The 27,562-nt window shown below is 47.4% G+C and overlaps 1 protein-coding gene across 4 annotated transcripts; it reads left to right on the top strand.

The window, feature by feature from the left end:
• The first annotated feature begins 46 nt into the window (after window positions 1-46).
• GNL3L (G protein nucleolar 3 like) lies at window positions 47-27,362 on the top strand. Of its 4 annotated transcripts, none has more exons than XM_089904484.1 (17): window positions 47-159; window positions 2,400-2,469; window positions 9,386-9,426; window positions 10,261-10,368; window positions 11,107-11,223; window positions 11,962-12,045; window positions 12,579-12,714; window positions 13,639-13,742; window positions 15,464-15,608; window positions 17,642-17,729; window positions 18,216-18,390; window positions 18,477-18,619; window positions 18,928-19,064; window positions 20,576-20,653; window positions 20,840-20,967; window positions 24,482-24,701; window positions 26,316-27,362. In XM_089904484.1, the coding sequence occupies exons 2-17, from the start codon at window positions 2,451-2,453 to the stop codon at window positions 26,396-26,398; spliced, it is 1,806 nt and encodes a 601-aa protein (XP_089760610.1). In that variant the 5' UTR covers window positions 47-159; window positions 2,400-2,450; the 3' UTR covers window positions 26,399-27,362. The 4 variants fall into 4 exon arrangements, with proteins under 4 accessions (XP_089760610.1, XP_022419330.1, XP_089760611.1 ...); XM_089904485.1 differs by having other exon boundaries at window positions 69-232; XM_022563622.3 differs by lacking the exon at window positions 20,576-20,653.
• Window positions 27,363-27,562: the final 200 nt, after the last annotated feature.

Genomic DNA, 27,562 nt, shown 5'->3' with positions numbered 1-27,562 from the left:
AGGGACGGGAGGGAGCGGGCCGTCAATCCTAAGCCCCGCCCCCGGGTACGCTCACAGCGAGGCTGGGATCCGGAAGTCGAAGTCTAATGCCGCGAGCGCAGTCTGTGGGCTGACAGTGTTGTACTGTCTTCTCTTCTCAGATCTCCGCCGGAAGTGGAGGTAAGACACGACTCTCTTTTTTCGTGGTGAGCGCTCACCCAGCCGGCCGCGCGGAAAGGATCAACTATTTCAGGTGAAACCCGTGGCGCCCTCTGCCCTGGAATAGAGAGGTGAAGAGTCAGGTTCCTTCCAGGGTAGAAGGGCCCGGATGAGAGGCAGGGATTGCTCGCCTGTGGACATGCGCCCAAACACATTCTTGCGGGGTAGAGGGGCACGGACGCACCTCATCTGGACAGGTATAGACCCCTGGACACACTGTATGGAGAGTTACAGACCCCACTTGTGTGGAGAAGCGTCGAGTGCCCTCCTCCTTTTAGGGTAGTGAGGTTCCATTCCGTATTTTCCCGGTGTAGACAGGCGTGGACACCCCGAAGGTGTGGCGACATCGACCCCACCCGTAAAGAGACACATCTCCCTTCTCACGAGGCTGAACGGCGCAGATTTCTACTGGCGCTAAGGCACACAGATCCGCCTCAGCGCGCACCTTTTCCCTTAGGCAGAGGCTTTGATGTATTTATCCGCCCCCCCCCCCCGCCTGACCACCAGAATAGAGGAGCTCCGAAATTTTAATATACAGAGGAGTGAGCCTCCTTCCCTTAGCGTCAAGACCTAGAGACCTCCCTACCTCGCCCCCGTGTAACTAATTGACCGATGTCCCGCCCCCGCTCCTGCAGAGGCAGTAGACCACCCCTCCCTATGTGTTTGGAGGCACAAGTCTCATCCCACAGAGAAGCACGCAGATTTACCCCTTCTAGGCTAGAGTGAGTCCCCATTATGGAAAATCAGATCTCACCATCTCCTCCCCAGGTGCTGGCATACTGAATTTGTAAAGGCTTGACCCACCAAAAATGCCCTGCAGCAAACAACAGCAGACCTTAACCCACGAAGAGACAGTCAGAACTGCCTCTCCTGGGGTCCCCGGGGAAGAAGGGCTCAGATTTATTCTCTTTTTTAGGTAGACACAGATCATCCCTCCTCTCCCCCCTTCCCCAAGGATTTAGAATCACCAACTGTAGGAAAGGAGAGACCCCAAGGGAGCAGAGAGGTGCCCTCCAATGTTGAGAAGCAGTGACATCACTGATCACCCCATAGTGCGTGCATATGGGCTACCCCCTTATCCGAGGTAGAGGAGCTCAGATCTTTTTCTCCCTATCCAGGAAAAAACCCCACAGGAACCCCCCCCCCACCTACTGTAAGGGCCGTTCCATTGAATGTATAGCTGCATTCCCCCCTCCCCCGTGCAGAGAACCAGAGGTCCTTTTCCTTCAATATTAACACGCTGCTGACTTCAACCCGTACACGAGATAAACAGATCGTGCCCCATCCCATCTCCCATGGAAGGGGCTAGAGTAACCCACTGCAGGCAAGGTGCAGACCCCATTCACGCAAAGCTGCATAATTCCCCCCTTTGTTAGCATGGCACTAATGTCACCTTGTAGTGGAGATCGGTATATCAGTCCCATCTTATGGCCCTCCCTAGGATAAAGTGATTCAAAGTACCCCCCAGCCCCGGTCCCTGCACAACTTACAGATGTACAGACTTGTGCTCCTCTCCCATGCAGCAGAGATGCACACAGCCACTGTGCCGGTTTATCTAGTTCCTCTGTATCCTGGAGTAGAGTGACAAAAGGCATCCTGCCCTCCTCCCCCCTGTCACCAAGGAACAGACCCCAGCCATACATACAGGTGCACATTTTTCCCCCCTCCCCCAAGATTTTGCACTGACCTCAGTCCACATAGACATACAGATAAAAAGCCCTATTCTGAGGTCCCTTTTCCCCAGGGTAGATTCCTGGGATATGTCTTTTCCTCCCACTTCCAGGGTAAATGAGAACCCCCTATTTGGGGAAAAGAGGTGCAGTTAATACCCTTTGTAGAAACACATTGTCCTTGCATACCACTCTCCCCTTAGAGAGGTTTAGTGCTAGTCCCTTACCTGGGGTATCCTATATCTGATGCATTGAGGCACTGACTCCACCCAGGAAGAGAGGTTTAGACCTAATTTCCCTTTGGGTAGTGTGACACTACCTTCCCTGTAATATTATTATTATAATTAATTATACTCAGCCATACCAGGTGCCAGCTCCAGTATAACCCCTTCTCTCAGATTCCTCTAATTGTTAGGGCTTCCTTATCATGTTCTTTAACATTTTATTTTGCCTTCAGGGGGCTCAGAAAGGGCTTATAGCATTGTGGTTCCTCTCTCTGTCTTCAAATTGGTTCTTCTCTCATTCCAACAGGAAAAAAAAAAGCCTGCAGATTTGAATCTACCTGCTTTCAAGCTAGTCATCATGGTGAAACTTAGACACAGTGAGTTTCTTTTACCACTTCTTCCCAATCCTAAGCTTTAATGAATATTCATAGTATTTTTAAAAATTGCCCAGAATGGGGCTTCCCTGGTGGCGCAGTGGTTGAGAGTCCGCCTGTCCATGCAGGGGACACGGGTTCATGCCGCGGTCCGGGAAGATCCCACATGCTGTGGAGCGGCTGGGCCCGTGAGCCATGGCCGCTGAGCCTGCGCGTCCGGAGCCTGTGCTCCACAACGGGAGAGGCCACAACAGCGAGAGGCCCGCGTACCGCAAAAAGAAAGAAAAAAAAAATTGTCCGGACGCACAGGCTCAGCGGCCATGGCTCACGGGCCCAGCCACTCCACAGCATGTGGGATCTTCCCGGACCGGGGCACGAACCCGTGTCCCCTGCATCGGCAGGCAGACTCTCAACCCCTGCGCCACCAGGGAAGCCCCAGTCTGTCTTTTACGTATGGTATTATTGTTGTCTTCCCAACTTCCTTTTGAGGTACAGCTCCCCTTATCCCCCATACCCATTTTACAGATAAGGAAACTGAGGCTCAGCAAGGTTAAGTGACTTGACAAAGAGACTGCAGGTGAATAGCAGTAAATACCATATTACACTGCCTATAACCCCAACACAGCCTAGCATTTTTCTTTATAAGTTGTACCTTTAAGTTGGTATCATAGATTGTAGTAGTGGTTAAAAGCATGGACTCTGGAGCCAACCTGAGTTTGAATCTCAGCTCTTCCACTTATTACTTGTGTGGCCTTGGGCAAGTTACTTACCTTCAGTCTAGTGGGGGAAGAGGTAAAAATAGTTCCTACTTAATAACGTAATAGTATTTGCCTACCAGTGTTGTTGTGAGGATTTAATGAATTAAAATAGGTAGAACACTTAGAACAGTGCCTGGCACATAGTAAGTGCTCTGTAAGTATTAGCTTTAAAGATTCAGCCTTCATTTCTCTTTGGAGTTTAGCCCCTCAGAGGATGCATACACTGTCTGCCACTGAATTATTGTCTGATCTCTCTTGAGCTTTGGATTTTTCTTACCTATGAAACAGACAGTGTGGATAAATTGCTGTTCTTTCTGCCTTCAGGACTCTTTCCCTTTCCTTCTCATCCTTTAATGGGATAACTCTTGCTTGTTTTTCAGATTTCAACTTATACATCATTTCCTCTGGGAATCCCTCCTGTTAACCTCCTCCCTTGGTTTCTACTTGTCTGTGTACCCACAGGAACCAGGGCTGTTGACTCTATGATTGGGCCTGTCTCTTTCACAACACTGTTAACTTCTCACTGACATCTGGTTCATCTTTGTGTCCCAAGGGCCCAGCATGACCAGGCATAGCTATTTGGCACTTACTGTATGCCAGGCACTAGAATGTCTCAATTAGTAGTGCTAACTCAATCCCCCTCTCCTCCCACCATGATGCTTACAGCCTAGAGGGAGAAGACAAATGTGATACATGGACTCTTCCTTATAAGAGGGAAGGCAAAGGCAGTAGGACAGGTCTGGTTCTGTGCTTCCCTGCCTTTATCCTGCTATGGCCCAAGCAGAAAATGATAACATTTGGATAGCACACTGGATAGACTGGATGAGAATTGTGCAACCCAGTGGCCTTGTATTCTGTGTGAATTGTGGCCCTGCCTATGTAGAGCTTGGTGAAAAAAAAATTCACTTACTTTATATAATCATAAAAATTTCATCAAGAATCAGACTTTGGTTATGTTAATACCAAAAGCAAATAATCATTTTTTTCACGTAACACAAGAAAAGTGAACAAAATTAGTTATACTCTATTTAAGAATATCAAATACAAGATAATAGAATTATTATTTTTTAACTAATTTTTATTGGTAATAGAATTATTAATAGTGATGAAAAACAATAATTACCTGGTGAAATAGAGTGTATGCATACAAAGGAACCCTGGCAGTTTAAAAAAATGAGGAAGTAGTATATGGAAAGACTATTATATGGAAAAACTATTAGATGGAAAGATCTCCAGGATTTGTTAAGTGAAAAAAGCAAGTTGCTGACAGGAGTACATAGTATGTTACCTTCCCTGGGAGAAAATGGAGGGAAATAAGAATATATGTTTGTATTTGCATAAAGAAACTGAATGATGCATCACAAACTAATAAAGTGGTTTCTTGTGGTGAGGGGACTGCAGTGGCTAGGGACAAGTGTGGGAGGGAGATCTCTCAGAATACATGGTTTTATTTTTATTTATTTTTCATAATTTTTATTGGAGTATAGTTGATTTACAATGTTGTGTTACTTTCAGGTGTACAGCAAAGTAGATCAGTTATACATATATCCACTCTTCTTTAGATTCTTTTCCAACATAGGCCATTACAGAGTATTGAGTAGAGTTCTCTATGCTATACAGTAGGTCATTATTAGTTATCTATTTTATATATAGTAGTGTGTATATGTCAGTCCCAATCTCCCAGTTTATCTCCCCCCATTTCTCCACTGGTGACCATAAGTTTGTTTTCTACATCTGACATGGTTTTACTTTGGAACCACCTGACTGTATTACCTGTTAAAGAACAATCATACATATCTGCATTAGTGGGAAAATGGTGAACATTAAATTAAATAGAAAAACTTTACATGTGCACACAAAACAAAGACTTTCACTGTTAAATTGCAACTGAAGTCTTGATCAGACTAACTAGGATGATTGCAGCGGAAGATGGGGGAGGTGCTTCATGGTGCAGCTCCCTGCACCCTGGGCTAGAGATACCTTGGACCCAAATGGTAATGATAATGATGAAATCTGGGAAGGTTATTGAGAAGCCCTAGAAAGAGTGTTCACATACAGTTTCAACTGTTGTACATTTTTGAATGGCTATTAAAAAGGAGGGTATGTTTTATCATTTAAAAGATTTACAACCATCAATGATTGGTGGCACAGGTATGTAATCCATCGTAATGACAGACTGGAATGTAAGCTGCACAGGGAGGGAAATAGGGTGGCCGTTGAATAAAGAACCGAGTGGCGCCAGTGTTTTGGAAGTCTCTAGGAGGTTGAACAAATGTGCTTGAAGATAGTTGAGAGGGGTGTCTGAGATTGCTTTCTGAAGTACAAGCAGTTATAGATGATGATCATAGATGTCACCATAGCAATGCGTGGGCAGGTGGCTACATGGAATGGGGATGTCAAGGAAGTGGGAAACCTGAGCGTTGGAAGGGGCCCAGTGATCACCAAAGTTGCCCAGGTTGATGATGGCAGGAGTTCAGTTGAAAGTAAAGCTATGGACTTCCCTGGTGGCGCAGTGGTTAAGAATCTGCCTGCCAGTGCAGGGGACACGGGTTCAATCCCTGGTCCGGGAAGATTCCCACATGCCGCGGAGCAACTAAACCCGTGCACCACAACTACTGAGCCTGCACTCTAGAGCCCGCGTGCCACAACTACCGAAGCCTGTGCACTCTAGGGCCTGCGTGCCCCAACTGCTGAGCCCACATGCTGCAACTACTGAAGCCTGTGCACCTAGAGCCTGTATTCTGCAACAAGAGGAGCCACCGCAATGAGAAGCCTGTGCACCACAGTGAAGAGTAGCCTCCGCTCGCCGCAACTAGAGAAAGCCCATGTGCAGCAACGAAGACCCAATGCAGCCAAAAATTAAAAAAATATAATTAAGAAAAAAAAAAGCTATGAGCTAGGTGCTTCAGTAAAAGAGGAAAAGTGACTCATAGGTGACAGGCATAGCAGCAGTCTCAAAAAAAAGCAGGATTCCCCCCTCCCCCCTCTTTTTTAACAAGAGGGAGAAATTGGTTTGGCAGTGGTGAGTCTGCAAGATACCTCCTGCACCTACTGACTCCAAGGTATTCATGTTAATATAAACTAATAGCCACCTTTCAAGCCTGCAGGTGAAGCAGTGTCCTCAGGGGAGAGCTGAGTCTCTATTAAGGCAGGAGGTTGAGGAATTGTTCCCAAGAAAAGATGGAAGAATTAGGGGAGTGCTGATCTCCTAAGTGGGAGTTTCAGGGGGCATAGTGGGAAGTCGGATGCAGGGGTAGATGGAGGATGGGGGCAGAGTCACTGCCAGGCTGGGGATACAGGGATGTAGTGGGGTGAGAGTATGGGAGATGATGGATGAATGGAGAGATCCACCTTTGAGTATTGATATGAGAGTTGGTGGATGGAGATATTGGTGGTCAGAGAGATTTAAGGAAATTCTTCAAGGTCATATAGCTAGGTAGTTATTGAGCCAGAACAGGAACCTAGGTATGGCTGGCTAAAAAATGGTAACTGTTTTCTCTCTGAAGCTATTAAAAAACAGTAACAGCGGCTCCTGGGTGTTGCAGTGTTGTGAGTGGTGACTGCACCCCTACCCTCTTCCTCGCTTCTCCCCCCCACTCCTTCTCCTCTCTGAAGCAGATGTTTTTCGCCACTTTAAGTGATGTATTTTCTTTCATCGTGTGCCTGTATCCAGTGCAGGCCCTCATTTTCCAGGGAAGTTAGGCCGATGGAAATTGTTGAGTAAAATGGCCAGACCTGGTTCCTTCCAAACCTCACATTCTTTTCATTGCAACATGAGTACTTTGGAAGGAAAGGAGACTTGGGATCTGATTTTTTTTTTGTTATGGGGAAATTCGGCCCATTCACATTCATTATGATAACTAATATGTTTGGTCTGATTTTTACCATCTTATTTTATATTTTTTGTTTGTTTCTTCTTATTCCCTTATTACTTTTAAAAAGTTTAACAAGGTAAAAAAATCCTCCACCAGGACTTAAAATTACATTGGTAATTGCATTCATATTTATATCAAGCATAACTAAATTTTTCTATCACTTTACCAAAGTTAAATAACTATTTTTGCCCTACTCTTCCAAAGTGAGACCTTTAGCATGATTTTATACTTATTTTTGCTGGTATACTTCCTCAAGTAGTTTTACCAGAAAGGGAACACAGGTGGTAATCTTTGCACATGTCTGTCTTTTACCTTCATGTAAGAGTGAAATATTGATCAGTTATAGGAATTTAGCTTGGAACACGGTCCCTTGTCTCAGTACTTTGTAATGGTTATTCTTCTGTCTTAAGTGTTCAGAGTTGTGGATTTGAGAAGGCTGTCTGCTTCTCTCACATTTGTTGGGAATGCCTTCTATTTGGAAGTTTACAAGATTTTCTCTTTATCCTTGGAGTTCAGAAATTTCATCAGTGTATGCCTAGGGCATATGTCTTTTTTGTTAATCTTGATGCTCCATGCGCCTTTCTAGTCTGAAGCCTCAGTCCTGTTTTCAACTTGGGAAACTTTCATCTATTATTTTAAAAAATAATTGCTTCTCCATTTGTATCTTTTCTCTTTCTGGAACTCCTGTTAATTTAGATACTAGCTCTCCTGAGTCCATTCTCCATTTTCTGTTTTTACATTTTTTTTTTTTTTAAGTTGTAGTGCGCGGGCCCAGCAGTTGTGGCTCGTGGGCTCAGCCGCTCCGGGGCATGTGGGATCCTCCTGGACCAGGGCCCGAACCCGAGTACCCCACACCGGCAGGAGGACTCCCAACCACTGCGCCACCAGGGAAGCCCCTGTTTTTACTTTTCTTTGGATTTTTGTCCTGTTTTAAGCAAGCTCTTCCCTTGGCCTTCTAGCTTATTAATTTGGTTATTAGTGATGTCTGTTCTGTTTTTCACTACATCGATTGAATTTTTATTCAATATCAAATTTTGGGAATCTTTTTCTCACACAGTTCATTTGAAGTATCTTCTTGAATCTCTTTAAGAACTTGCAGTAGTATTTATTTATTTAATTAATTTATTAAAAACAATTTTTTTTGGCCGTGTTGCGTCTTTGTTGCCTCGCATGGGCTTTTCTCTGGTTGCGGCAAGTGGGGGCTACTCTCTGGTTGAAGCAAGTGGGGGCTACTCTTCGTTGTGGTGTGCGGGCTTCTCATTGCAGTGGCTTCTTGTTGCAGAGCATGGACTCTAGGGCACAGGCTTAGTAGTTGTGGCACACGGCCTCAGTTGCTCTGCAGCATGTGGGATCTTCCCAGACCAGGGCTAGAACCTGTGTCCCCTGCGTTGGCAGGCAGATTCTTAACCACTGTGCCACCAGGGAAGTCCTGCAGTAGTATTTAACTCCTCTGTTTCCTACATTAACTCTGCTTTGGCGTGAACCACCTAGTGTGATTGGGGAGCCTGTTCTCTGATAATCTCAAGCTGCTCCTATATTTGTTTGTAGCGTATATCCTGACCTTCCAGAACCTCCCCCTGTAAGAATTCCTTTAGCCCCCTTGCAAATGGTGAGAATTAAGGGAAGCCATTCTTTCTGAGAGGCCAGCTATGAAGGAGATGACAGACGGGACTCCTCATTGAAGTGGGAAGAGGCCCCTTAAGTTGCTGGGCTTTGTTAAGGCGTGATTGTAGAAGGTGAACTCTCTCCTCCTTAAATCAAAGGGAGGTTGCAGTTTAGCTGTGTAGCGCAATTCCCTTTGGAGGCAATGACATGAGCAGGGTCAGCAGGAAGGGAGAGTTCTCTCCCCATGTGCTGAGGGCATCTACTCTGGCTTAGCTGGCTGGGACTCCTCAGAGTCCCTAACCAGAGACTAACCAGGGTCCCTAACTCTAACCCTAACCCTCAGATCACTTTCCCATGCTACCAGCCCCCCACCTCAGCCTGGTGCCAAAATTGTTGAGCTGCCCCAGCTAGAAGTTGGAAGAGAGAAAGGAGTCAGAAGCGCACCTTCAAGTTGCTCTCTTCACAGGATTCCCTTAAGAATTGTTCCAGTTTGCACTGAATACCCCGAACATTTATATCCAGTACCTCCTCTGACACTGTTGCTGCCAGCTCCGTGTCTGTCTTGTGCGCCTAGACAGACATGGTGTCTGAGGCTTCCTTAGGTTCCCAGTGTGGCCTGACCTCCATTAAGGTTCAACAAATGTTGGGTAGGTGGATGATGGCTTTTTTTTCTTTCTTTAGAAAATAAAAAGCCAGGTAAAAGTTCCAAAGGCTGCAAGAAGGTAAGTTGGTTCCATGCTCAGGTAAGGTATACCCATTGTTGGCGACAAGGTCAGGAACAGGTTACCCACCCTAGAAGAGGCCCACAAAACCAGGTAGATATTGGGTGACTCCAAACAGAGCACTGCATTGGAATCAGTAGATCTGGCTTTCCCTCCCTCTCTGGGTGGCTTCAGCAGAGAAGCAGCAGCATTTATTAAGTTCCCACCACAAGCCATGTACTGCTTTGTGCTTGGTTTACCTTGGTTAGGGATTGTCATCATCCTATTTTTTAGATGAAGAAACTGAGCCTCAGTGAGAAAGTTCTTAGGTTCAAGGTAGCACAGCTAGGACTTGAGTCTGTCTAATTCCCAAGTCCCTGTTGCTCATGGAGAGGAGGGAGGTTCAAACAGTCTTTGCCCCCAGCTCCTGGATCTCCTGGTCCTGCTGGGAAAGTTGTGGACAAGTAGGACTTGGGTCAGAGCAGCGGTTCTCAAACTTTAACTAGCCCTCCAGAATCACCTGGAGGGCTGGTTAAAACACAGATTGCTGGGCTCTACCCTTGCGTTTCTGATTTGGTAGGTCTGTCTTGGCATCTGATAATTGGTATTTCTAACAAGTGCCTAGGTGATGCTGTTACTGTTGTTCCAAGGGCTGCACGTCCCTGCCTGGCTAGGGGAAGAAGGGTCTTTTTCTAGTCAGATGGGCAGACCTCTGGGGACAGAGCCCCTTTTGTTTGCTTCTCTCCTCTTTCCCCCAACAGCTACACTTCTGAGCAGCTTTAACACCCGCTGGGAAGGGTGATTTCCTTGAGTTCATTAAGTCTGTTCATTTTTTCCCTGTTGTGTGGTGACCAGCCTGCAAAGCAGAATGGGAAGAAAGCAGCCACCAAAGTGGCCTCCGCTCCCCAGTTTGTTCACTCCAATGATCATGCCAATCGGGAGGCTGAATTAAAGAAGAAGAGGGTAAGCCCTTTCCCTTGGAGAGAGAGGGCCTGGCTTGACTGCCAGGTCTACAGAAATGTTGAAAGGCAAAGGCCAGAACTGTTAGGGTTGTTGAGGCTGTTTGTGGAAAGGGGAAGAGAGGGCGGTTGCCTTGATACTTGATTTAGTGTCTCCATTTGCTCACCTCCCAGTCCATGGCTGTCTGGTTTATGTTCTCATTGCTCCACTGGAATGACCCCTGCCAGCCTCACCAGCATGTTCTCTGATATCAGACTCATGGATAACTTTCTTCCCTCATGTTATTCAAATTCTCAGCATTTGAGACCATGATTTTTTTTTTGAAACACTCTCACTTTGGCTTTCCTGTCATCTCACTCTCCTGGATGTCCTTTCTTTTCTGCTGTCTCTTTTGCTGCTCTGTAAATGATGGAGCATCCCAGGACCTTGTTTTCTTTTCCTCTCTGGTCTTAAGTGCTTCCCGCTACTTAGAACACATTCTCTCTCAGCTTCACATACCTTCCTTGTATTAGTGTCTGCCATACTTTCCCTTCCTTCATCTCTTTGTCTTTTTCTTTCTCTCAAACCCCTTATCTCTTGCTGTCATATCTTCTCCCTTCCTGTATCCCTGCTCCTCCCACCTGTGCCATGTCACACTGTTTTCTCCCTCTGTCACCTGCTCCCTGTTACTCTTGGTCTTCCATCCCTCCCTTAGACTGCAGACCTAGTCAGCTACAGCCCTGGTGTGCGTTCACTTGTTAGGTTGAGGAGATGAGGGAGAAGCAGCAGGCTGCCCGGGAGCAAGAGAGACACCGACGCAGGACCATTGAAAGCTATTGTCAGGATGTCCTGCGACGCCAGGAGGAGTTTGAGCGCAAGGTAAGAGAGCAGTCTTTGCCCCTGGGTAGGACTGGTGTGGGTTTGCTCAAAAGCATCTTTTGCCATTGATCTGTGAAAAGGAAAGAGGAAGGGTGTGAGATTGTTGGAGGGGGAGTAGAGAATCAGTTCAGAGAGGACAGGAAACAGTAGGGACATGGAGGGAGGGTGAGAGGGAGGTGAAGAGCCTTATCTGTGACTGGACAACCCTGGTTAGGTCCTTTCTCCCAAGCTGGAACCCAAAGACTGGGGTCTGGGAGTGGGGAGGCGTTGGACTAGGGGACGGGGGAGGGAAGGAGTGAGAACGTGAGGGGAAAGTTAAGAGAAGAGTCTTCTTTCTAGGACTCCTTACTGCCTTTCTGGCATATAGTCTCATCTCACAGAATATATACTTTCCAACTTAAAGTTCCTTTTCTAATATAAAGTACACATTTTGCTTCCTCCATCCCACATTCCCCATAGATTGTTTTTCTCACTTATACCTCCCTCTTACATTCCTCCCTTATACACTCAGGTGCAATCCCAGGCCTCTAGCTGGTGCTCTAACACACACTTACAGATAGGCACACACGTGGACCATGTGGGTCTATCCTTTCTTCTTCTAGTTCCTGGCTTTGTTGGCTGATACAAGCTGCTCTTTGGTGGGCTGGGACTCACATGGCTCTCCCAGCCTCCCATGGTTGCCAAAGACAGCTCTCACTCTCTTTCCCCCTCTGGACCATTGTCTTTTTTTCCCTTTAGGAGGAAGTTTTGGAGGAATTAAATATGTTTCCTCAGTTGGATGATGAGGCCACAAGGAAGGCTTATTACAAGGAGTTCCGTAAGGTATGGAGGCCCATTTCTTTTTTTTAAAATTTTTATTCATTTATTTATTTTTTGACTGCGTTGGGTCTTTGTTGCTGTGCGTGGGCTTTCTCTAGTTGTAGCGAGCGGGGACTGCTCTTGGTTGCAGTGCGTGGGCTTCTCATTGTGGTGGCTTCTCTTATTGCAGAGCACAGGCTCTAGGCATGTGGGCTTCAGTAGTTGTGGCACACGGGCTCAGTAGTTGTGGCTTGTGGGCTCTAGAGTGTAGGCTCAGTAGTTGTGGCGCTCAGGCTTAGTTGCTCCGCGGCATGTGGGATCTTCCTGGACCAGGGCTTGAACCCGTGTCCCCTGCATTGGCAGGCAGATTCTTAACCACTGCACCACCAGGGAAGTCCCAGGGGCGCATTTCTTAAGGCCCTTTAGGGAGGGCATCAATCCAGTCCTGTCTCCTCTCTGCTTCTGTTTTTCCTAAGATGGAGACCTCTTCTTTCATGGGCCTGTTGATTGCTACCCAGTTCTTTCCCTGCCTTCATCCCTCATTCCCTGCCCTGCAGGTGGTGGAATACTCTGATGTGATTCTAGAAGTCCTGGATGCCAGGGACCCATTGGGCTGCCGCTGCTTCCAAATGGAGGAGACTGTCCTGCGGGCAGAAGGCAACAAGAAGCTGGTCCTGGTCTTGAACAAGATTGGTGGGTATTGGGCAGTATTGGGTAAGGCAAGGCAGGGACCAGGACTTGTTGAAAAACTAGCTTGGACCAGACCCTGACACCCAGCAACTCAGTGGTATCCATAACAGTTGTGCAAAGTAGGAATTCTTGTTCGAGTTTTTAAAGCCAGGGATTTGAGAGGTGAAGTCACTTGTCTAAACACACACACACCACACACACAGTACAGCAGAAGTTGGGAATGGAGTTAAAGCCTGTCTGCCTTTCAGTCCCCTGTTTTTGCCATTTTGAGCTTTATCTGTGACTGGCCAACCCTGGAGAGTTCCTCTTTTCTCCCAAGCTGGAACCCGGACACTGGGGCAGAAGAGCACATCGGCTCACGAGTCACTCAGGTCTGGGTCTCATCCCAGTTTTGCTGTCTGTTTTCTCTGGGATCTTGGACAAGTCATGTCACCTGAGAGCTTCTGTTTCTCTAGGTGTAAAATGGGCTGTGATTGTCCCAATCTCACAGGATTGTTGGAGAATTAATGATAAAGTGCTTGGTACATACATGTTCAGTTCTTCATAAATGGTAGCCATTTTTGTCAAGGTTATTCCTGACATTTGGCCCAACCCAGAATGATCCAGGGAGGGGTGGGAAGCACTGTCTTTGGGAGGGCTCTGGTACCCTGGGTCCCCTGGTCTGGAAGGAAGGCATCTAGGACCATACAGCTGTTTACCCATTCTCTTTGAGGAAACAGAGGCCTCCTCAGGGAGGGCCAACTGGTCCCCTAGACTAGACTGTCCTTTCTAACTCTAACCTGGGGACTGGACAGGGACTGTCAGTGCTAGGGAGATATCTGTTGGCAGGAGGTGGGCCAAGTCTTGGATGTGGGTGGCTGCATCTTTGGAGTGAGCCATCGAGGTGATGTTCTCCTTTCCAGTCCTCTCTGTTCCTATTTTCCCCAGACCTGGTCCCCAAGGAGGTTGTGGAGAAGTGGCTGGAATACCTTCGGAATGAGCTGCCAATTGTGGCTTTCAAGGCCAGCACCCAGCATCAGGTCAAAAACCTGGTAAGCTGGGGCCAGGGACATCTAGCCTCTTTCAGGGTAGCCTGGGGCTACACTGTTTTCTAATTATATTATTAACATAGAAATGTGTTTTCAATGTAAGATATTAAAGTATACAGAAACATTTGTTGCTTTGATGGAGGGAAACTGGGTCCTGGGGGACATTTGTTTTTTCAATTTTGCACCAGGTATAAAACTTATTTATTTAAAAAAATAAAGTAGAAAAAATAAAAACAATTACAGTTGACCCTTGAACTAAACAGGGGTTAGGGGCATCCACCTTCTGCACAATGGAAAATCTGTGTATAACTTATAGTTGGCCCTTCATATCTGCAGTTCTGTATCTGCAGATTCAACCAACTGCAAATCATGTAGTACTATAGTATTTACTAGTGAAAAATTTGCGTATAAATGGACCTGTGCTGTTCAAACCCGTGTTGTTCAAGGGTCAACTGTATAGATGGAAGCTTGAATATCCTTACGCTGGTACCTCTAATTCCAATCTCTTTTATCCATACCCAGAAGTAACCACCATTGTTAGTTTGGTGTGTATCCTTCCAGATATTTTTCTGTGCTTTATATTATATGTGGATGTGTTTATAAAGAGAAAATAGTGATTACGAGTATCATATATGTCATCCTGCATCTTGTTTTTTTTTTCTTGAAGATCTTTCTATAGAGTTCTACCTTTTTGATGCTAAATAAAATTAGTTTCCAATTTTTTTTATCATTATAACCAGTACTACAACATGTACTCTTACACGTCTTGGCTAGTGGGCAAGTGTTTGTGTAGGTTGGGCACTGAGAGGTAGAGTGGCTGGGTCATAGGCTTTTTGCATTTTGCATTTTCCTAGTCACTGACAAATTGCTCCCCAGCACCCCACCTCCTCCACCCCCACCCCTCACTGGCTGTACCACTTTATCTTCCCACTAATGGGATGTGTGAGAGGGCTTATTTCCCTACACCCTTGCCAACATTTGATATCATTAAACATTTAAATCTTTGTTCATCTGGGAGAAACATGATATCTCCTTTATAATTTTTTGGCCTTTTTCATGGCAAAAATGTGATAAGCATCCTTTTTTAACAGTTTTCTTTCATTTGTGTTCCACTTCAAGGATATAGTTCCTTAATCTGTTTCTTATTAATAGATATTTAAGTCAATTCCTATTTTGAAGTACTGTGGTAGGTAAGTAAGGACAGAAGAAGAGCCGAAAGGGCATTGTAGGCAGAGGAGGTAGCATCAGGAGTAAGGAGATGGAGGCCGAAATGACCTTGACCTGTGTGAGGAATCAAGGGAAGGTAGACTTTATGTGGGCCAGGCACCATCTCTTCTCTCCACAGACAGGGAGGCAAACGTCCGCACTGTGTAGGCGAGGTTCACTGAGGCCCAGAGAATGAAATCAGAATTTGCCAGGCACACGCCTGTGAGAGGCAGAGCTGAACTCAAACCTGGCCTGCCTAGAGGCAAGGATGCTATCCTGCCCCTGCTGAGGGAGGCAAGAGACAGGCAGGGACAGAGAAGACTGGAGGTGCAAAGACAGTGGAAAATAGGCCTTGTGGAAGCAGGGAAATGGCAGGTATTCAAGGCCTATGTGAGAAGCCCTCTGCTTCAGGCTGGGGGTCTCAGTGATCACGGGGAGGCGGCCCTGAAAGTTGGAAATCTGAGCTGAGACCACATCTCCCACCTGATGCCTCTTCTATAATACCCCTCATTTTCCAGAATCGCTGCAGTGTGCCAGTGGATCAAGCCTCTGAGTCACTGCTGAAAAGCAAAGCCTGCTTTGGAGCTGAAAATCTCATGAGGGTTCTGGGGAACTATTGCCGCCTGGGTGAAGTGCGCACCCATATCCGTGTGGGCGTTGTGGGTAAGGCCTTGGGGGAGGTCATGGGACCCAGGCTTCTTCCTTGTGCAGGGGCTTCATTGGGGCAAAGGATTCTGGGAACTTCATGTTACTTTTGTGGGGGGAGGAGAGGAACTGTTCAGGAAGGGTCTTGTGATTTGTAATTTGGATAGGTGGACGTGGGAAGGCATACTCAGGATCACCACCATGGTTTGAGTGTTAGAACCATGGACCAAAAGTGCGGGGCCGGGCTTGGAGTTGGCCCCATCTCATTCTACCAGAGCTGTGGGAGGGAGGGGTGAACACCTCCCTTTCATAGATAAGAACACTGGGGCTCAGAGGAGGGAAAGGGACTTGTAGGACTCAGCCCTGGGTGAGACAAGGCAGAGCTGAGGCTCAAACCTGGAACCCAGGGTACTGAGGGAAGGCTGGTGGGAAGGGAACAGGGAAATTGAGAGAGGCAGAGATAGACCCGCAGGGAGAGGAAGTGAAGGTGGACACTGAGAGAAAGGTATAGATTTGCATACCTGAATAAACACAGAAGATTTGGGAAGCCAAATGGTGGGATTGGTGGGGAGTGGAAAGGGAAGACAGATGTGAATGACAGAGGCATGCAGAGAGAGGGAGATATGATCACAAAGAAGTGTGCACAGAGACTTGCAGAGAAACATAAGAGGGCTAGAGACCCTCCCATGTAAGTAGAGAGGCAGACATGCATACCCAAGGAAAGAATGAGTGAGTCAAACACAGGGATAGAGAGAGATTCAGAGGGAGATACACATAGAGGCAGGAACAAAGATGCAGACACAGAGGAATGCACCCCCAGACCTATGCACACATACAGATCCACAAACACATGTACACATCCACATGTATGGAGACATGTACAGACCCAGAGGCAAAATACATGCAGACCAAGCTCTTCCCATACACTCACCCAACTCCGCTTCCCCTCCCCAATGAAATAGAGCCACGGAGAGACACGTGCCCGGATACACTCGACCCTCAGACATAGTCACACCCCAGAGTCACAGAGACAGATACACGTCTATGATGAGACGGATATATATGTATATATAGACAAATAGAGATACAGAGGGCATTAGGGAGGCACAGAGAAAAAGAGACACAGTGGAACACGTACGGAAGGACATACATGTAGAGAGACAAGCCCATGAAGAGAAGGAACATGTACAGAAAGAGCTGAGAGGAGTTGACATAGAGGGAATTACAAAGAGGTAGAATTGGTGGGGTGGGGAGAATTAGAGAGAAAGGACAATGGCCAGAATGAGATACAGTGAGACAAACCGGCAGAGAAAGAGGTGCTTAGATACACAGAGATACACAGACAAAGAAAGATATGATAGAGAAAAAGATGGAGTGAGAAAGACAGAAATAGGAAAAGCAGTGGCATTTAGAATGAGAACAACCAAGAGACAGAAGATATACGAGACTTCTATACATGAGGGATATATACACAGGCACATCTGTGAGGGGGCAGTACATGTGTAAGTTCTAGCACACAGAGAAAGAGAATGGTGGGAATGAGAGACCCAGTGAGGAAGAAATAGACAAGGACATCCATAGGCTGAGAGGTGCTCACAGATGCCCAAACAAAAAAAACACGCACCACAGGCAGAAAGCTGCCCAGAGACTGACATCTGGAGATGAGCTCCCCCCACCCCCTGCCAGGTGAATTATATACCAGGATGGATGATTCTGTCTTACAACATTTCCCAGTGTCCACCCTCCACTGGATTTTGTCACAGAGGCCTTGCATTGAGCGTCTTTCCCAGGCTGTTTGTAGGTAGGAGGTGAGTGCCACATCGAGAGAGAGGGACACGTCTAGCCAGGTTGCTCACATATGGAGGAGAGGGGTAGAAAGACCGTGGAGGGGGTTGGTCAGGGCCTTGGATGGGAAGGCAGGAGGCCAGGCTCTGTTTTTGGCTCCCCCATGGCCTGGTCACACTGCCCCTGCCTGGGCCTCCCACACACAGGCTGTCCCAGATATTCTTGAGGACCCTTCCTGCCCTGAGCCATCTGCTGCTCCTTTGTAGGCCTTCCCAATGTTGGGAAGAGCAGCCTGATCAATAGCCTGAAGCGCAGCCGTGCGTGCAGTGTGGGAGCCGTTCCTGGGGTCACCAAGTAAGCACCTGCCTGCTCCCCCACTTCACAGATCCTTCACCCTACCATTCCCCCAACTCCCACGCCTTCAGCCCCTGTCCCTTATCTTGGACCAGCCTTTGATTCTTCCCTGGGCATGGGAGTCTCACTAATAGCCCTCATTTACCTGGCACACCCTGGCTGTGGGTCAGGCACCCAGCGGGGTGTTTCCCCCACTTAGCTCCTTGAAGCCTCCCCGACACCATGCAAGATTGGGCTCTGAATAAGCAGCTCCACTTCCTCGGTGAAGCAACAGGCTCAGAGAGTCAGAAGCTTGCCTGTGGTCCTGCAGCTCAGTCCCCGGTGGTGGAGGCTAGACTAGAATCAGACCCCATATCTCTCCGCCTTCACCTGTGTGCCATCTGTCCCACCCCTTCTCTCAACTGGGTGCTTGGAGCCTAGAGGATGCCAGGCACATCTGGGCTTATCACCGTCCTGTGTCCTCATATCTCCCCTCTCCCACCCCAGGTTCATGCAGGAGGTCTACCTGGACAAATTCATCAGGCTGCTGGATGCCCCGGGCATTGTCCCAGGACCCAACTCGGAGGTGGGCACCATCCTGTGCAACTGCATTCATGTGCAGAAGCTGGTGGATCCTGTGACCCCAGTGGAGACCATTCTTCAGCGCTGCAACCTGGAGGAGGTACGCGGGCCTCTTGCTTATGCCCTCCCCTGCTCCAAGGGCCCTTCGTTCTTCCTCATGATTTTTCTTCTTCCTCTCTTCACCAGATTTCCAGCTATTACGGTGTCTCTGGGTTCCAGACCACTGAGCACTTTCTGACTGCAGTGGCCCACCGCTTGGGGAAGAAGAAGAAGGGGGGCATATACAGTCAGGAGCAGGCAGCCAAAGCTGTCCTGGCTGACTGGGTGAGGTGAGGAGGGGGCTAGGCATAAGGGTGAAGCCTGCTGGGAGTCAGGCTCCACGAAGGGGATCATCTGTGTTCACTGCAGCGGCGGGGCAGCCTAACTTCTTGGGTAGGGAAGTTCAAGGCACCAGGTCACATCCTGCTTGGCAACTTATGCCCAGTGATTATCCAGCAGCTCAACCTCTTGTTCAGAAGCAACTGTCTGGGTTTTCTAGTTGACCCTCACTGTTTCTGACCTGAGAACTCATTCTCTCTTTGATTGGTCATTTGTTGTCTTAATGAGATCACCAATTTCTTCCCACCTCCCAATTCAGCGGGAAGATCAGCTTCCATACACTCCCACCCTCCACCCACACTCTGCCTGCCCATCTCAGTGCTGAGATCGTTAAGGAGATGACTGAGGTCTTCGACATTGAGGATACTGAGCAGGCCAATGAGGACACCATGGAATGTAAGTAAGGGCGAGTAGCTTGGCCTGCCTGGCACCTGGTCCTGCCCTAGTAGAGCCACACAGACCTGACAACAGGTCCTACATTTGACCTCCCCCTGCTCTGGCTCTACTCTGACTTGGGGAAAACTGTTTAACTAGCTTTAACCTTAATGTCTTTTCCCACAAGGTGGAGAATTGTAATCTGGGTCATGGGAATATGGGGGTGGCGTGGGGTAGGGAGGCAGCTGGTTGTGGGCTCTTGGTAGATAGGAAAAAAATCAGCAAAGTACCTGGAACGTGGTGAGGTATTTACGAAGTGTGAGGTTCCTTTCCCCATCTCTTGAGGCCTGGAGTGGACTGAGATACTCCTCTCAAAAACCCCTTCTCTCATTTTGGTCCAGGTTTTGTCACAGCCATTGCATGTCCATTTCTAGATTTTTACTTTTATCCACATTGGCAGGTGAGGCATCTGAGACACAGAAAGGTGATATTTGCTAAATGGTGCATGGTCATTGACAGGCAGACGTGGCATTCAAACTAGCTCTCTTGCCTTGTTTTGAAGATTCTCCCAACTCAGTATCTAAGTGGTTAAAAGAATGGACTGCCTGGATTAAAATTTGAGTTTTGTTAGTTGTGTGGTGCTGTACACACCTGTGTGGAGAGTTCTTAAGCTCTCCATGTCCAATGATGTCATCTGTAAAATGGGGACAATAGCACCCACCTGATAAGATAGTTGTGAAGACTTATTTGATATGTAAAAACACTGCCTGGCATATAGTACATGCTTGGTAAATATTAGCTGTTATTAAGATGGTTATTTGTTGAGGTATAGAGGTATGACTTTCAGAAACTCCTGTAGGAAGTTTGTTCTCTTCAGATACTCTACCATCTGCAGCTCTGGTTGATGGCTCCTTTCTTCTCTATCCCACCCAAGAAAGGTCCCCAGTGATCTCTGGGCCTGTCTGTGGACACTCTGGGGTAGTGAAGAAAGCCTTGGCTGGCCTGGCTTCTAGTTACCCTGTTTCTCTTGAGGGCCAGTAGCTTTCCTTCTCTGGCCCTTTTAGTGTGCTTGGATTACAAATGAGGACAAGAGGCTTGCCTACCCCCATGTGGCTTTGGGCAAGTCAGCCCTTTTTCTGAACTTTGCTTTTCTATTAAGTGGGTAGTTGGGAGGAATTAGTGCTCACATTTTTATGATGATGCTTGACTCTGGCTGTGTGTGAGGGCAAGCAGGGCTCTGGCAGTGAGAATGTACTTTGGCAAAAGATTGAGGTCCTGGAAATTGAGAAGAGGGAGTGGTTAATAGTGAGAATTTCCTAGTTGCCCTAGTGTTGAATCTTGAAGAGTGATTAGGTATTAGAGGCCCAGGGCAATGGACACATTTGTGGTTTGCAGTGGAGGCCAGCTCTAGGCAAGGCACCAGAGAGAGAGGGAGAGAGGCCCGGTCCTGGGGAGGGAATCCCAGTAGCTGCCATTTACAGAGCAGTGTCTCAGGCCAGTGCATTTCAGGTACCCTCTGCTGTAATTCACAGCAGCCCTTTGTTATAGGGCTTGTGGCATTCTCATTTTCCAGATGAGGAAGCTGAGGCTCCAAGACCAGCTCCCAGCAGGCGAGTACCCTACTGCAAAACCCACATCTTGAATCCTTTGTCATGTGGCCTCCCAGCAGGAATAAAAGAGCCTTCCCTCCTGATTCCCCTGGGCAGCGTCCACATATCCTTTCCACTGAGGCCTGACCAGGGGGCTAGTAGCAGGGAGGAGCCAGGGCCCTTACAGTGGTATTTATTGTGTTAAAGGCTTGGCCACTGGAGAACCTGATGAGCTGTTGGGTGACATGGACCCGCTCGAAATGGAGATCAAGTGGCTCCATTCTCCTATGGTGAAAATAGCAGATGCCATGGAAAATAAAACCACGGTGTATAAGGTACCTGTTCTCTTTCTTCATGGCAACACTCTCCTCTACCCCGGGCTCTGGGAAATGGTCAGTCCCTTCCACCTGGCTCCCACAAGGTCCGCCTATAATACTGGGGAGATGCGGGTTGTTCATTCATACCCTGTGGGCTCCCTGGGTGCTAGGCAGGGTGCATCCTTTGCCAAGCAATGGCAGGTCCAAGGAGGAGGCATGCTTTCTCAAGTAGCTTTCCCAGCCCAGCTCTAGCCTAGAGAACAGGATCCCTGTCTATCCACCCGCTTCTTCAAGTTACAAACCTGGGCAACCCTGATTCTTCCTTCCTTCTAACTAGTATCCTGGATCCTATATACAGTCAGTCACCAAGTCTGTGGCTTCTCCTTCCTAAATCTTAAGAGATGCTCTTGGCCTCTTTCTATTCCTACCATTCCTGTAACCCTAGCCTAACCTTCCAGTTGTCTCCCACCTGGACATTTGTTCCATATGGCAGGTCCCAAAGGTCACCTGCCCTTTCATGGCTCCCTAGGATCAAGTAGATATGCTCTGCTATGATCTCTGGAGGCTTTTTCAGCCTCTACGTCTGCCCGTCCCCCATCGCTGCCCTTCAAGAGGTCACAGTTTAGTGGTTTCAACCACAGATATCTACACTGTGATGGGAGACACACAGGCTGGGGTTGGGGGCAGAGGTTGGGAAAGCATGGATCTAAGGGCCCTAACTAACCTATACTACTTGTGGGTCAGGGAAGTATTCCAGGAGGCCTTGATGCTTGTGCCACGTCTTGAAGGTTGAGGAATTCTCTGGGCAAGGGGGGCAGCAACCTGTGGTCAGGGGCTCAGCCTGTGCGCGTGCCAAGACCCAAAAGGGTGAGAGCGTGTTATTTTGCAGAAATCACTAGTGGTCTGAGGTGGCTGGAGTGAGGGTAGAGGCGGGGAAAGATGAATCTGGTGTCAGATCATTGAAGGCCTTGAGTTTGACTTTAAACCATGGGTAATAGGTAAACACTGAAAGTTGTTTATGTTTTGTGGGGGAGGGGAGGCAAAGGGTTTAAAATTTTTTTCCCATTTTGTTTATTTAAGATATTTTTTTGATTAGGTACATGGTATAAAATTGAAAAGGTAGGATATTCCCTGGCGGTCCAGTGGTTAGGACTCCACGCTTTCACTGCTGAGGGCCTGGGTTCAATCTCTGGTCGGGGAACTAAGATCCCACAAGCTGTGTGGAGTGGCCAAAAAAAAAGGAAAGGTAAAGGGTATACAGTAAAAGTAAATCTCTCTCCTGCTTCTCTCTCCCAGCCACCCTGCCCCCTCCTGAGTGTCATTTCAGAGCTACTCCATCTTTATACACACATATATATAAAAGCAGATAACAGATCTATTTCAATGCTTTTTAAAAAAAATTTATTTATTTATTAATTTATGTCTGTGTTGGGTCTTCATTGCTGTGCATGGGCTTTCTCTAGTTGTGGTGAGTGAGGGCTACTCTTCGTTGCGGTACATGGGCTTCTCACTGTAGTGGCTTCTCTTGTTGTGGAGCACGGGCTCTAAGTGTGCAGGCTTCAGTAGTTGTGGCTTGCGGGCTGTAGAGCGCAGGCTCAGTAGTTGTGGCACATAGGCTTAGTTGCTCCACAGCATGTGGGATCTTCCTGGACCAGGGCTCGAACCCATGCCCCCTGCATTGGCAGGCGGATTCTTAAACACTGAGCCACCAGGGAAGTCCCAACAGATCTATTTCAATTCAAATAGTCGTATGCTGTTTTTATTGTTCTGCACATTGCTTATTTCACTTACAAATTCATCTTGTAGATTGTTCCACATGATTACTTAAAGAACAGTCCTTCATTTTTAAAAAAGAAAATTATTTATTTGGCTGCATCAGGTCTTAGTTGTGGCACATGGGATCCTCACTGTGGTATGTGGGTTCTTCGTTGCAGCACGAGGGCTTCTCTCTAGTTGTGGCATGCGGGGGCTCAGTAGTTGTGGCACGTGGGCTTAGTTGCCCCGCGGCATGTGAGATCTCAGTTCCCCGACCAGGGATCGAACCCACGTCCCCTGCATTGGAAGGCGGATTCTCAACCACTGGACCACCAGGGAAATCCTCTGTCCTTCATTTTTGATGGCTATATAATATCTGGAAGGGTTTCTTAAGCAGGGAAGCAACATGGTCAAGTTTATGTATTAGAACTATCACTCCAGTGGCTGGGGTAAAAATCAAGTTGGAAAGAAAGGAGCCAGAGTGGAGGTAAGAAGTCCAGGAAGGAAACTGTTGCCTGAGCTCTGTAAGAGATGATGAGGCCTGCATTGGGGCAGTGGTAGGAATCACACCATTCCCATCTTCACATAGTTTCGAAAGTCCCCCCAGTGCTTACAGGAAAATCAGTTTAAAGTTGTGAGTTTAAGGCCATCCCCTGATATTTCTCACTGAGCCCATAAGCCCCAGAACATACCATTTTTCCTCAAGGACCAGCAGTAGTTCCCTACTCCATACTGCAAATTCTAGGCTCAGGTTCAGGGCCCTGAGTAGGGCCACTCAATTGCACAACTCCATTTAGGAGTGCTATGTTGTGAATGGTGCCCCCTCCCACCCCCGCAACCCCATAGTTGTACAGTGTGGTAGCCTTGCCTTTTACCCACTGTAGTGTAGCAGGTAGTCATACATACAGAATCCTGACTGCTTGGGTTCTCATTTATTCTACTGCTTACTAGCTGTGTGACCTTACGTGCCTTGTTTGTCAAAGACATTGTTTCAAGGATTAAATGAGTTAATACACAGGTGTGTGTGACTACATGTATACATATACATATGTATGTATATGTATAACACACATATATGTGTATGCTTAGAAAGGTACGTGGCACATAGTGAGCTTCCTGTCAATATTACCTTTTACTGACCACATGTACATTCTATTACAGCCAAATAGACACCCTTTTGGGTGCCCAGGTATGCTCTCTGCTTTTCCAGTGTTCAGTAAGGAATGACCCTTCCATCAGCAGAAGTATGTTGACCACCACCATCCCCTCAGCCTCTGTCACTTATGCTGCATTTCTTTGGTGGGCACTTACTACATTCTAACTTGAGGTGTGGTTGGGTTTTTTCCTCTTTAGCCTGGTTGCTTCCCGAAGGTGGGACTGCATCCGAGCCATTTCTCCAACATTTCCCCATACAGAGCTAGGCACAAAATAGGTGTCAGAACATATTTGTTAAATTGAGTAAGACCTTGAAGGGTCACTTGAACAAAGAATCATTGAATACAAATTGTCATTGACAAGTAATTCTGCTTTTTCATTTTATTCTTGTAAAAGCCATGCAAGCTACCTACTGTCCACCCTTATTTGACAGATGAGCAAATTGTGGCTGAAAGGATAACTAAGCACCTGCTAGTCTGTGGTAGAGCCAGACTTGAAGCTTATTAGTTCTGTGTGGCTCCAAGGCTCCTGTTCTTATGCAAGCCTATCCCTGCCTCCTCTGCAGAAGTCTTTGGAGGTACTCTGGGGACCCAGACCTCACTGTTGTCCTTTCTTTCCCCAGATTGGAGATCTCACTGGGTATTGCACCAATCCAAACCGTCATCAGGTGGGGTGGGCTAAGCGCAATGTGGACCTTCACCCCAGGAACAACAGCTCAGTGGATGTCTGCCCAGTGGACCGTCGCCCGATGCTACAGAGGATCATGGAGACAGACCCCCTGCAGCAGGGCCAGGCTCTGGCATCTGCCCTGAAGAATAAGAAGAAGATCCAGAAGCGTACAGGTAGGGGCACCTGACCACCCCCCTGTGCTCCAAAAAGAACCTACCTGAGGCCTTAATTAGGGGCTCCTGAATGAGCATCTCCATGTGTCCAGCCCCAGGCCAGGGTTAGGGGGCAGGGAGGGGTTAGGAGGCTTACCTGCTAGCACAGTGGTTCTCAAACTTTATCTTGTATTAGAATTGCCTGGAGGGCTTATTAAAACACAGGTTTCTGGGACCCACCCCCAGAGTTTCTAATTGAGTAGTTGGACCTTGGGTGGGTGGGTGGCAGGGCGCTGAGAATTTGTGTTTCTAACTGGTTGCCAGTTAGTGGTGATGTTGCTCCTCTGGGAACCACACTTGGAGAACCACTGGCCTAGTTTTATGTATCAAATACCCACCATTTATTTATCACCTGCTTTCTATGTGTTAAGAAGCTTTCAGGCTATATATGTTTACTTTATCAATAGGCGATATACTCAAAATCCAAAGGGTACAAAAGAATATACAATAAAATGTCTCCTTCCAATCCCGCAGTCTTCCAGGCGTCCCTCCAGAGGCAACCAGTTAATTTCTTGTATCTCATTCCTGAGATAGGTACACAGGCAAATATCTGTATATTCTTTGTTCTCTTTTTGTAGACAGAGGCTAGTCTCCTGAACATATAGTTTTGCCACATCATTTTTCCACTCAATATATATTATAGATATTTCCCCATCAATTCACAAAAGAACTTCTCCCTTCATTTCGATGGTGGTCTGCTATATGGCTGGTCCATTTAGGTCTTCATGCTATACTAATTTTCACTAACTCATTGCAAAAGTCTTATTCTCATTTGGTAAGTGAGGAAACTGGGGCCCAGAGACATTAAGTGACACACTCAAGGTATTTGATGGGGCCAAAATGCAAACCTAGATTTGACTGATCCCATGAGCCCTGTTCTTTGAACTAGACTATGTTCATAACCATTCGCTCTTGGCCTGATTCCACGCTGAGTCCTGGGAATACAGAGATGAATTGCCCTTGAACTGCTGGTCTTATTGGGGAGTGGGGAGGAGACGAGAAAACAGACATTGGCAACACAAAGTGATCACTGTGAAGACATAGAAAGCACAGTGCGGGAACCTAACCCAGCCTGGAGGTCGTGGTGGGGTAGGGATGATAAGAGAAGGCTTCCAGAAGGAGGTGATGTCTGAGGGGAATCCTGAGGAACAATAGGGTGTGGCTGGAGGATGGAGGTGAGCATTCAGGCTCAAAGCCCCTACTGCCATCCTGCTCCTTTGTCATGAGAGCTTTGAGGGTCATGGCAGAGTGCTAATAAGTTCAACACAGTAAAAGAAAACAGCTGTTTTGATACTAGGAAGAGAAAAATACTTGAAGCTCAGTACTCTGACACTCTGAGATACAAGCTATTTTGGGGTGATCATTTCATAGGTAGACAAATGGGTCTTCCTGTGAGGCTGAGCAGTGGCTGCCATTAGCTCACCAGTTGTTTTGTTTAGTGTTGGGTGGGGAGGGGGCGGTTAGGGAGCCAGTTTGGGAGTTTGGTGCAGACCAAGGTAAATGTAGGCTAGCTCCTGCAGGCCTCCTGTTGGCAAGCCAGCCACCAAGTGACTGCCCATTTTTCTCCATCTGCAGATAAACTCGCCAGCAAGCTGTCTGATTCCATGATGTCCGCCCTTGACCTCTCTGGCAATGCTGATGACAGTGCTGGTGACTGATCCACTGATCTCACCTTCTTCCCCCACTCCAAGCATCAGTTCCAGTGGAAATAACAGATGAAATGGTTTGCTTCTCCCTGAAATTAAAAGAGCCCCTTCCCCCAACCCCCCTTCCCTCCATTCTCCAGGAAAAAAAAGTCCCAAGTGTCTGAAACTGACAAACCCAATACCCTTATTTAATCTGTACTCTGTTTTCAAAAGAAATTAAAAAAAATTATCAGCAGATCCCTTATGCTAACAATTTATCCCCCACCTTATAGGTTGGGCTGGTTGGAGGGCCGACCCCTCACAAAACCCTCTTGGAGAGCTAAACATGCAACTGGAGGCCAGGCTGCTCGTAGATCTGGGGCTTCCTCGGTGGTGGTGGGGGTGATGATTTCTTTACCAGTCTACAACAAAGCTCAGCAGCAAGACATCCCTGCAATGGGCTGCAGGTCACACATCTTCCTCCCACCCAAGCCCACAGATCCTCGCTTGGGTGGCAGCAGGATTAGGGGGAACAGTGATGAGCCTTCTGAGTCTCTGGAAGGGTTTAGGGATAGAATAGAGGAAAGAAGACAACACACAAGCCTGGCTGGTGCTGAGGTGTGGTAAGCACTGCCTGTTCACACAAAGGGGAAGTAAGGTACCTCTTGGTAGGTTGCTGCTGTGGGGCATTTCTGGGCAGACTGTGAGTTGGAATCGCTTGAACTGAAGCACTCTGGCTGGGACCCGTCATTGTGTGACCATGTCTCACCCAGCACCAGCATTTGAATTCCATGATTCAAAAGAGTTCTGGTATCATTTATTCATAGGCTGCATCCTCAAGAGCTGCTATATGAGGGGTATACCAGCAAACCCCTTTTCTGGTGTCTAGAAGACATTATACCCGATAAAAATATTAGCCACCTCTTCTGGGGGAGCATACTCCATCAGAAAAAGACCCAGGCAGTGTCAGGGCCCCTCAGAAAGGGACTAGGGTAAATGATGGCAACAGAAACACAATATCTTACTTTACCAGGGGTTGTTTGGGTTATGCATAGGACTTCAGTTCCTAGCAGTCTACCTGAGACTGGACATGTTTGAAGGGAATGGGTGTTAGATTGCAGGCTTTGCCCCCCACCCCAAACTTCCACATCATCTATGGATCCACAGCCACATCTTAGCCTTGCCTCTCTTGCTGTC

This window comes from Delphinapterus leucas, chromosome X (genome assembly GCF_059928025.1).
Source record: "Delphinapterus leucas isolate spDelLeu-1000000601 "Yukka" chromosome X, BTC_Dleu_Yukka2, whole genome shotgun sequence".
Classification (NCBI taxonomy): Eukaryota; Metazoa; Chordata; class Mammalia; order Artiodactyla; family Monodontidae; genus Delphinapterus; species Delphinapterus leucas.
The sequence above is the reverse complement of the archived record's forward strand: the minus strand, read 5'-3'. Positions and strand labels throughout refer to the sequence as shown.

Coding starts and splice junctions, on each gene's coding strand:
- GNL3L (XM_089904484.1), top strand. Junction 9,427..10,260: donor GTTCCAAAGGCTGCAAGAAG/GTAAGTTGGTTC, acceptor TGTGGTGACCAG/CCTGCAAAGCAGAATGGGAA. Junction 15,609..17,641: donor TATCCGTGTGGGCGTTGTGG/GTAAGGCCTTGG, acceptor GCTCCTTTGTAG/GCCTTCCCAATGTTGGGAAG.